The sequence below is a fragment of the Ziziphus jujuba genome, chromosome 4 (assembly GCF_031755915.1).
Source record: "Ziziphus jujuba cultivar Dongzao chromosome 4, ASM3175591v1".
Classification (NCBI taxonomy): Eukaryota; Viridiplantae; Streptophyta; class Magnoliopsida; order Rosales; family Rhamnaceae; genus Ziziphus; species Ziziphus jujuba.
This window is the reverse complement of record NC_083382.1, coordinates 11752393-11764503: the sequence shown is the minus strand read 5'-3', so window position 1 is coordinate 11764503 and position 12111 is coordinate 11752393. Positions and strand designations below refer to the sequence as shown.

Below are 12111 nucleotides of genomic sequence, written 5' to 3'. Positions count from 1 at the left end.
TCCTTTTCTGGAACCCTAGACAAGCCCTGATCCTAGGGAAACACTACCAGATCTTCCAATGGAAAATCAGGCAGCATCTCCCGTAAGGGTTAGACTTACTACAAAATTTCCTACACAAAAAACACACTTCTAATGATATCTCCTTATTCCTCCCACCTGACTACAAAAATTTCCACAATTAGCAGCACTTCAATATCAAACTATAACAATATATATACAATAGAAACAAACTAATAAGTAAAGAACAAAAATATACCTTTAAATGTTCACGTCCGCCCATACCACCCACTTAGTGCCATACATTTCCAACACATTCAAATATTGTTTTACAAACATATCAATGTGTAATATATAAAGGTAAAACAACCACCACATCAACAATAATAATAATAACAACCATTTTAACGATAATAATAGTATTAATAAACTTGTCTAAGGGCTATCATATTACCATACATGCCTGAGGGCTATTATACTTATCCGAATGTGATCACCTGTCCAAGAGCTATCACATAACCACACCTGCCCAAGGGCTATTTCACCTGCCTAAAGACTATCACTTGTCCAAGGACTATTATACTTGCTCGATTGCTATCTTTCTTACCCATAGGCTGTGATATTTGTCCGAAGGTACCATATGATAATGATAATGATAATAATATTAATAATAATAGTAACAATAATCACAAAATACAAATAATAAAAATAGTAGCAACAATGATAATTAATGATAATAATAATAATAATAATAATACAAAAACGAAATTAATACTAAAAATAATCATAATAAATAATAATAACAATTACAATAACAACAATAATAATAGCAATATTAATAACAAGATTAATATTAATAATAGTAATGATGAATAAAGCAATTAAGTATAATGCTAGAAAATCAGATTATGAATAGATAAAGATAATATAAGGTAAAATAATATTTCAAAATTCATAACATGTTATGAAACATACACTTGTATCGGAGGTACCTTCCAATATGCTATGCGATCCATAATTTCAGCTGTTGCTGGCACCCTGCTACCTATACAGTCCAGGGGTGGTTGCCTATATTGGTTGTCCGGTCCCTTGGACTCATAGGCAATATAGTTACGAGGCTAGCTCTTCATGAAGCACATCAAATCGTTATCCCTGTACGGTGTGATACATTCAAACATAATATAATACAACATACAATTATATATATATATATATATATTAAAAGATACCTGATGCACCATAATATATACTAGCAATGCCCTATGGTATTCAGCGTCCTAAAGCACCGCCTGACGGAAGGTTAAAGAGAGAAACCTGCATCCAAGCTGCCCTAGCATCCCAACAACATCGATGCTATAACTCTCAATCCCGGCCATGGAAGGGTGTGGCTATGGCCAATATCAAACTTGCCTACCCTCAATCCGATGGCAACCACGGGAGAGTCTAAACTTGCACGCTCATAACAATCCACCTGCGCGCTAATTACATCAACAACTATAGAACATCGGTACGTGTATGGTGCATCGAAAATCGATTAAATTTTATAATAATATCAAAGATCAAATTTTAATAAAATAAAATCAAATTGTACACTTTTACCTATTTCATGAAATTCCATATTATCTTGTAATCCATCATCTCAATTACATCAAATTGAATATTTCAATTTCTACCACCATAATACCAAATCCATGCATAAATAAATAGTTAAACACATCAATATATTTTTTATTGCAATAATTCAATATAATTAATTTCTCAAACCTTCAAATCAATTTATACCAAAAATTTCACTAAAACCATGGAATAACTTTCATATAACAATAATTTATATCACAAAAAATAACACACAATGTGTGTGTGTATATATATATATAAAACATCTTCATATACGCTAACATATACTTATTCACACACACATATATGTACAACTTTCTAATAATTATGTGCACTTTCACATATGTACATATATATACTGTTATATATATACAAGCATATACATATATGCACGATTATATATATACATACATACATTTACCCATGGATGTCTATAAATATATTTACATCTGTGAAGTTATACATTTAAAAATATATAAACATACACACACACACACACACATATATATATATTTAAAAATTCCTCAAAATAGTAAAATTCAAATATCCATCCAAAATTAACAAACTATATGTCAAATAAGAGCTTGAGGAATGAGGATCAAGGATACCTAACTTAATCTTCCATATCCCCTCACCGGTGACCTGAAAATGATAAAGAAATCTCGGCCGAACTTCAGTTCAACATATCTCTCAATCCGTTTGAAATTTCAACAAATGGAGGTCATTTTTGAGATCAGGGGATTCGAAATAGGTGGAAGGACTAGTCACATGGCCGGTAGCCACTGAAAAATTGGCTAACAAGGAGAACGCTGGCTGCGGGCCTTGGTCGCCGATCCCCGTGCATCCGTCAGCCAATCAGTCAGAGATTCGGTGACCAAGCTCGTCTAGCCGTGGGCCATCACGTCGTCCGGCACATATGGCCACTTGACGGCTGGAAAAGGGTGCAGTTGAGATAGGGTCGAGAAAGAGGAGGGGAGAAGGAAGGAGAGAGAAGAAGAAGAAGAAGAAAGAAGAAGAAGAAGAAGAAGAAGAAGAAGGGAGGCTGTTTTCCCCCACATGCCCCCAAAAGAAAAGAAAATTAAAAATAAAATAAAATAAAATAAAATAAAACAATAAAATAATTATATAATAAAATAAAATGATAAAACAATATTTTATTAGAGATGATATGTGGCACTTTATAAATGTGACATGTGGTTCATCCTAACTGGTAACACATGGCATGAATCAAAGATTTTTTAAACATTTTATGATCTGGTAAAATTAGTCTCAAGAAAAATATATATAAATTTACAGACCTGTAACTTTTAAACCGTATATCCAAATTAGGCATGCCACCAGTCTACAGACTCATTTTGATGAGCACTTTCATATAACATGTGGATCAACACCAATATGTATGTAACCAAAAAGTCAATGTCGATCGAACTCGTTGACCAATCCGAATTGTATCTTGTTTCGCTTATAACTTTTTAAATCGTAGGTCCGTTTTCGATGTGCTACTATTCTACGAACTCAAGTCGACGTGTACTCTACAATGGTATCTCAGCTAACAAAAAATTTCATCCAAAGCAAAAAGTCAAAATTTAACCCCACTTGGTCAATGACAGTCAAACCCGATCAACATGAAAATTTTCGATGTGATTCGGGATGGGGTGTTACAAACAAGCTATCAGAGTAGATTCCTCAACGGCTTACACAGCTTAATTTTCTTGAAATTTTCAGTGTGGCGCTTAATAACCTCATTGGGCCCCGCATGGTAACCAATTTGACACATTTCTGGACAACTCATATGAAGGAAATGCAAGTTTGTGTGGGAAGCCATTGTCAAAGGAATGTGGGGACCCGAATGACTTACAACCTCCATCTTCAAGTACAGTTGAAGAAGAAGACAAAGAGAAAGGGTCTGCATTGGAATTTGGTTGGAAACCAGTAGTGATGGGGTATGGTTGTAGGTCAGTCATTGGGATTGTGGTTGGTCAGTTTGTAATTAATAGGATATATGATTGGTTTGATTATACATTTGGGATTAGGCTACCAAAGAATAAAGTAGCTGCTTTGCATAACTAGTCTTTTTGCTTTTTCTTATTAGCATTGCAATTTACAAATAGTTTTTTTTTCTTCATTTTATATGCATAACGGATAAGTAGCTTATTTTTGGCAAAACTATTTTATATTTTTAAATGTGAATTTTTTTTCTTTTTTTTCTTTGATTTTGTTTGTAATCCCTAAAAAACAATTCTCTTGGTGGAGAGGAGGTGTTTTATAATAAATCAATGCTTTCTTTGTTATTTTCATATGGCACTTTCTAAACGTTTCTACATATATTTATTTATTTTCTAGGTAAGAGAAGTAGCTCCTTTAAAGCATGGAATTAGAGAAAGATAAAGTTCAAAAAATGTTTGAAAACAACAGCAATTTCAATCAATCTGTTCAGATAGAGATTATGAGTACTTTAAAGACTTAATTGTTTGGAATATTATTATTGTTGATCATAATTGTGTGCATATACATATCAAGCTCATTCTATAAACTGCCGATCTCTTCGGAATAAAAAATATTCTGTTAAAAACATATATTTATGGAGTCCAATTCATTTTATTACTTAATGTGCACTCTTATGCACCCCAAGTCCATCTTGTCTATTTTATTACTTTAAAACACAATTCTCTTTTATGCACCCCAAGTGCCATGACCATGAGAGATCTGTTTTAATGTGATTCAATGATATATTTATCATTGACAAGAAATAGTGTGTTTCTGGTTATGAAGTTTCATCATATCCAAAGTTTCCATCATGAAAAGTTGATGAAGATTGTTGGTCATGAAATGGCATACATTGTAATGAAGATACTGGTTTTGTCATGGAATTGACCATGGTAATGGCCGCGTCTATGGTTTCTCTCAACTCTACTAGCACCCTTTTTCATCTTGTTCACCTTCAAAGCCTTAACTTTCCAACAACTATTTCAACTTCTCCTAAATCGAAACTGGTTTTGTTCATCCTTCATAGCTCATATTTCTCAACCTCTCTTGTTTGCATTTATCTGATCAAGTCCCAAATGAAATCCCACAGCTATCAAAACAATAAAATTTGAACTTAGAACATTCCACTTTCATACGCTTAATCTGGAACCTAACAAGCATGAAAATTCTTGTCGTATAGCAATATTAACATAGGATCCACAATTCCTGACATGATAGCAAATTTATCTATTTAACAAGTCTACATCTTGAAGATTCTGGCTCATATGGTGAATTTCCAGCTCAAACTTTCTAGCTTCCAAGCCTAGAGTTTCTTAAAATGTTGCACAACCAAAAACTCAAAGTCTACTTACCAGAATTTCATTGGGGCAGTACCCTCAAACATTTGAAGTTGGTGGATACAAGTTTTTTTGTTACGCTACTTGCTTATCTTGGTAACTAATGGATGATTTCTGCACACGTGATGTTGCCTGCCTTTTCTTGTTTATCACATGAGATTGCTTTATATGATATGTGGAAGTTAGAAAATAGTTTTTCCTACTCGAATATATATAAACCGAAACCCATATATGTGAACGGTGGGAGAGCTGCTCTTTGGCTTCGAAACGAAAACAGAGAATTGCTCAAAGGTTTTTGTAATAAAGCCAAAGTTATCTCTTGTCGCTATGAAGAATAGTGGGTGTGTGAAATGCTTGTATTCTTCTCTTGATCAATGAAATCTGAACTCTCTTTTATGGGCGGATGGATGTAGGTTGCTAATAACCGAACCATGTAAAATATTTATGTTGTTTGTCTGTGTTTTCATATGAGTTTCTAGTATGTTTTCTTATTTTACATGTAGCTCTACTTTTTATATTATCTTTGCTCATTAATTTTGATCTTTGACTAGATCAACTATCTGATCAGTTTTCATCTTCAATAGTTTTGAAACTTTAAAATATAATCAGTTTTCAACTATCTGGGCAAAGCATTGTTGCCATCAGATTCAACCTTGGCAGTGATGGAGGTGGAGGAGGGCTTCTAAAACTTGCACCTCCATTATTAAGTTCTTTAAGAAATATGCAGAAAAGAACGAAAAATAATAAAATAAAATGTTATGCCAAAAAAGAAAATAATAAATCCAAAGATTTTTACCCTATCACTAGCGATTACTGTCGATCCAAAGCACCCTAATCAGGTCTAACGGGAGCCTACTGAGGAGTTGATCCGCTTCAAAGGAAGCAACTTAGGGCCTGTTTGGCCATTAGGTTTTAAAACAGTTTTCTGTTTTATACAACAGAAAAATGTTTCCAAAACAAAAGATTACATGTTTGGCCATCAGTTTTCAAAAACAGTTTTAGAAAACAAATTTAAAAAATAAAATAAAATTCAAAAAACATTAAAATGATGCTTTCTGTTTTCTGTTTTCTAGTTTTGAAAATTATTTTCAAACATGACTAGCCCAATACAATTCTAGTTTTTAATTTTTAAAATAATGTTTTGAAAACTAAAAATGGAAAACATAGCCAAAAAAGGCCTTAGGCTCCCTCCACTGTAACGGTAGCCAACCAAGGAGGGAATCGCATCATGAAAAAGTACCGAAATTATTGATGATTACATATTAAAATTGTCAGGACCCGTTCAAAATTCCTCACCAGAACCCTAGACAAGCCCTGATCCCAGGGATCGAACCTTCTAAAGAAAATCCGACAATGTCTCCCCTAAGGGTTGGACTTACCACAAAATTCCCTGTACAGAAAACACACTTCTAAAAATAATAATAAAATAATACAAAATTCGGAAAATTTTAGAGGTCCATAACTTTTCAAAGAAATATCCAAATTAGGCATGCCACTAGCCTATGAACTTGTATCGAATAGTACTTAACAATCATGCATGAGTCAAAGCTCAATTTCACAATAATAAAAAGTCAACTCTGGCACCCTTGGATTGTTCGGATCTCCATTTATTTTGATCATAACTTTCAAACGGTAGCTCCGATTTCAACGTGCTACTAGTCTATGAACTCGTGTCGACGCATACTTTGTAACGATGCCTCAATCAACCTAGAATGCCATCCCAGTCAAAAAGTCAACATTTGACCATTTTCGACAGTCAAACCCGATCAACTTGAGAAATTTCCGATGTATTTCGAGACGGTGTGTTACAAAAATATTGTTTCATCACGTCCCTTTACAATTTTCATTGATTCAAATAAAGTTATTAACTATTTTTAAATTTTATGCAAATTGATGTGTAAAAAATAATTATCCAACAAAAAAATAACTACGCACAATTTACATGGAAAAATATAATTATTCAATAATAGTTTATGTACTAAATAAACGTTATTAAAAATAAAATCATATTAGATTAACTTTAAACTCATTCATCCTTTTATACCAGTAAGAGTCTGGTTTCCTTCACCCATTTAGATGATTCTAGATTTAATATTTTAATTACAATTTTTTTTTTCAATCTCTAAACACTAGCTGTCCGTTCCTAGGAGAAATCAAGATAATGATAGATTTTTCTAGAGAGGTCTAAGTAGTGTCGGCATTGATATTTATCTTATTGATCCTTCTGAACTCAGTGATATTGATGGGCTATTCGAGTTTTATTATCAAATTTTGTTCATTTCTCCTAATAATTAAATTGAATCAAATTTGAAATTAAAGATTCACCAAAAGAAAAATGGAAATTAATTAAAAAAAAAATCTTCAATCAAACAAAAAGTTTTAGAGGACTATAATTTATGTATGACAAATCTTGACTACGGCAGAAAACAAATTAAATTACACCTAACACGCAAATATATTTGCATCCAAGAAACTAGCAATTGTTAAATAATTAGAGAAATGTTTCCAAGTAAACAAGGAAATTAATAGGCAGTTTCGTCCTGTTTCCTTTATGATAAGAGTAAAATAAATTGCAATTGTTGCGATCAATTTTCCAGTCCACCATTTTTCTATGTATAGTAGGTCTCATACTCACCTGATTGTGTTTTGAATATCTCTACTTGGATATGGATGGAAGTGCACTGGAAATATCTCATATTGGTGTATTGACTTGTACAAATACGCATTTTTGCTTTGATAGAGGCAATTTAGGAAAAAAGAAAAAAAGAAAAAAAAAAAAAAAAGAAGCAAAACAAATCAAAGAAGCGATTGGTTTTTTCTTTTTTCTCCCCCTACCCCAAAAAAGAAAAAAAAAATCGAGAATTATCATCTTAGACTTCTATTTAGAATTTCACCGTTCAATTTATTACCATTAAAAAAAAAAAAACAAGGAAAAATCAAAAGAAAACAAAACCGACAACGACAAAAAGAAAATGAATAAATGCTTTGGAGTCAACTGGTGTGTATATATATATATATATATAAAACATTATGAGGTATAGCCTAAACAAAACCATAAGATAACTTTAAGCAACTCTTGCTAAAAAATAATTATAATAAAATAAAATACAAGTTACGGAAAACTCCAAATTATTATGACATATTGCCTGAGCTTCAATATCTCCATGGAAACCTCTGCATCTTCCTCCTCCTGCGTTTTTGTTTCCACTGGCCAAAGGTCTTCACAAACCAATCATGCTTCTTGGTTGCATATATCTGCCCAATAACCACTCCAATTACTAGTCCACTAACATATGCCGGCACGATTGTGATCCAATAAAACTCCAATGCGGACTCTGCATCTTGTTCATCTTCAAAGCCTGAAGGTGGTACTGAACTTTCACACTTTTTTGGCAATGGATTTCCGCATAATCCATTGTTCCCCTCATACGAACTGACATCGAATGTGCTAAGCTGGTTCAGTTGGGGTATAGGTCCAGTGAGATGGTTATGAGCAACCTTAAACACACTAAGAAATGTCAATTGTGCAAGTTGCTGAGGGATCTGTCCTGAGAGCTTGTTGTTGGAAAGATCAAGTGATTCAAGCTCCGTTATGTTTCCCAAGGTTGATGGGATTTTACCAGTGAGAATGTTGTTGGAAAGGTTAAGCACATGAAGCCCTTGTAAAATCCCCAAACTCTCTGGAATTGATCCTTCAAATCTGTTACTTGAAAGGTCAATGACTGCAAAAACTTCTTGAACCTTTTCATAAAGCATAACCATTCCTTTGTTTGTTATGGTTATTGAGTAAGCAAATTCATTGCTCCATGTTACAGCCTTTACATCAAAACTGAAGTTTGCCACCAGATACGATGAATTGGCAGGGTCTTTAAATCTCATGGCCTCCAAATTTTTTAAGAATTCAGATGACAATTTACCTGCAAAACTGTTATTGGAGAGATCAAAAACATGCAGACTAAAAAACCCAGGATAGCTAAGTTCCCTAATCACTCCATGAAGATTGTTTGATCGCAGTATAAGTAGCCTTAAGTTTGGAAGAGTCCCCAACCATGAAGGGAAAACATCATTGAATCGGTTATTCCCGAGATTGAGAACTTCAAGCGTCATACAATTGGCCAACATTTGTGGTAAACTTCCTTGGAACTGATTGTGGCTTAGATCAATCATTCTCACATTGCTTCCATTTGCACACATTTGGGGAATGCTACCACGAAAATGGTTGTTACTCATATTCAAGACCAGTAAAGTGTTCCTGAAATTTTCCAAACATTTTGGAAGCTTACCAGTCAACTGGTTATTTGACAAATCAAGCACTAGTAGCGAACTCAGATTGCAAAAGAAAGGTGAAATTTGTCCACTCAGTTTGTTATTTGAGACATGGTACTCAATGGTGGATGGTGGAGGAATTGGTAACTGGCCTTTTAGTTTGTTGCATGAATGATCTAAGCTGATCAAGTGAACCCAAGCGATGAAAACTGGAGTTTGTTCAAAGCCTGTCAAGTAGTTGTCAGAAACGTCGACATTGGCCATGGTCTGTATGCTCAGGTTCCATATCCATTTAGGTATTTGACCATGTATCTTGTTTCCATGCAAAACCAACCACTCTAATCTATCTTGATACCTTAGAAAATAAGGGAATTCGGTTAAATTGCATGAAGCCAAGTCTAAACTTCGGAACCTTGGAACAGTTGCATTCATATTGCTAGTTTGAACAAGTATGGATAACTTGTTACGCCCTAATAAAAGTGACTCTAAATTTTTCAAGCCAAGAAACATGTCAAAGTACAGTGTGCCACTCAATTCGTTGTCTTGAAGAGAAAGGTATGTAACGTTTGTGAGGTTTTGAATAAAAGAAGGGATTTGACCCTTCAAATTGTTCATTTGAAAGTCCAAATAAGTGAGGCTAGTTAGTCTACCAAGGGAAGATGGGATAAGACCATGCAGTTTATTCATTCCAAGATTTAAATGAGTTAAAAGGGTAAAGGTTTCCAACCAAGATGGAATTTCACCAGTGAATTGATTGTCACCAATCCATAACACAGAGAGTTGGGTTAGGTTTTGAAGAAAAGAAGGGATTTGACCCTCAAAATTGTTTGCTGCGAGGTTCAAATCGGTAAGCCTAGTTAGTTTGCCAAGGGATGATGGGATATGGCCATGCAAGTTATTTGAATAAAGTCCAAGATCAGTTAATCGGGTTAGTTTTCCAAGCCAACCTGGAATTTCACCAGTTAACTGACATTCTTTTAGACGTAACTTGGTGAGCGGGTGAGGTTTTGAAGAAAAGAAGGAAATTGATTTACCTCAAAATTATTTCCTGAGAGGTCCAAAGAAGTAAGCCTGGTTAGTTTACGGAGCGAAGATGGAACCAACCCAGAAAACCTACATGCTCCAAAATCTAACTGAAGCAGGAAATGAAGGTTTTCAATGGAAGAGGGTATTTTTCTAGAAAAACTTGTGTTGTGAAGTAGCAATACCTCAAAAGAACTATTAGAGTGAAATTCAGGTAGATAACCTGAAAGACGAGGGTTGTTCCTCAAATTAAGAACTTGTAGGTTTGGAAGTTGAAAAATTCCGTTTGGGAACTCACCTTGCAATCCGCAATCACTTAGAAGTAAGGATGTTAATGAAGAGAAATTTGCCAAAAAGCTAGGCACTGTGGAGGATACGCCAACATAAGTAAGATGAAGTTGTTTCAGGTTTATTAAATTTCTAACCAACCTACTCAAATTTGGACTCTTCAATTCCAAATCATTGTAAGATAGATCAGGGAAAGACAGATTTGAGAGTCCTGAGATCTCAAATGGAACTTGACCATAAAAAGATGAATGAGAAAGATTGAGATATGTTAACCTTGAAAGATGACCCATTGCAGAAGGGATATGAGAGAAGTTAAAATCATTATCAGCAAGGTTAAGCCTTTGAAGTTGAGAAAGGTTGAAGAGGGTGCTGGTGGAGTTTATAGAACCATGAAGGAAACTACTGCTGAGGTCTAGAGTAACGACACGACCGGTGTCAGTATCGCACCCCACGCCATCCCATTAGCAGCAATCTCCATTCTCTTCTAGTCTCCAAGATGAAACTTTGGGATATGCAAAAGGATTTATAGAAGCAAACTTGTCTAAATTAAAGCTTTTCTTGAACTCTAACAAGGAAACGTTGTCATCATTATGGCAAAGTGGCTGCCCAAAAGAAGCAACCCAAGTGGTGATGATGAGAATAAGATGAAGCAGTGGTAGGAAGTCCATGATTTTTTTTTTTTTTTTTTTTTGAGGATATTAATGTTTGATATTCATGGTGGGATGGGGAGGGAAATGGATGTCAGTTTTATAGACAATAATGGAGTTGGAAAGATGGCCGATCCATTAATTAAAAGTAAAAAATAAGAATAAAGATTGCAAAACACGGTTTTGGACTAGCAGATAATTATCTAATATTGGACTGTGAAATACTGTTAATATATATAAAAAATATTATAGGGAGAAACATATTCTGTTAAGCACTTATCTAGATGATTGGTGCTCTTTCTGAAATAGGGTCTTCATACTTAAAAATATAATCACGACACTAATAAATGATCTTTTGTACGTTTGAGTAAATTTTAGGAGCGTTTTTCTTTTTGAGATTTGTACAATTGGTATGCAGATTTCAAATAGCTAGTAGAAATAGATGGAAACAGAACTTACAAGTTGTTGGCCAATTGAACTAAACTCTTTTTCCCAATAGGACTTATTTCTAAGAAAAAAATCATTTATCATCCTTGTTTCCAAATATTGTAATAATAAAAATTAAGCCACATTCTTGCATCGATCAATTACAACATTGGAAGTCATCTTAAAAACTTTATCAATCAAATTTAGATGGATGATATCTTTAAATTTAGGTTTTTTTTTTTCTTTAATTCCTTGCTCTATCATTATTGGAGGCCACATGAAATCTTTTTTTTTTTCTTTTTCTTTTTTTTTTCTTTTTTAATAAATTGGGAAGGGAGAAAATTCAACACCAAATTTTAATCTAGTACTTAGGGTTTATCTGTGATCATTATCAATTGAATTCTGAAACTTGAGCTAATTAAAGTAGATACTTTTAGATTATAATAACTAATAAAATAATTCAAGGAAAAAGATCTTAAGAAACATGGTAATTGTCATACTATTGTCTACATGGTTTAGCATTA

General features: G+C 33.8%; 1 protein-coding gene across 1 annotated transcript; it reads right to left on the bottom strand.

Annotated features, from left to right (window-relative positions):
* Window positions 1-8090: 8090 nt before the first annotated feature.
* LOC132803537 (receptor-like protein 7) lies at window positions 8091-10804 on the bottom strand. Its single transcript, XM_060816747.1, has 2 exons — window positions 10321-10804; window positions 8091-10150 (listed from the first exon to the last, which is right to left on the bottom strand). The coding sequence occupies exons 1-2, from the start codon at window positions 10802-10804 to the stop codon at window positions 8091-8093; spliced, it is 2544 nt and encodes an 847-aa protein (XP_060672730.1).
* Between the last annotated feature and the right edge of the window lie 1307 nt (window positions 10805-12111).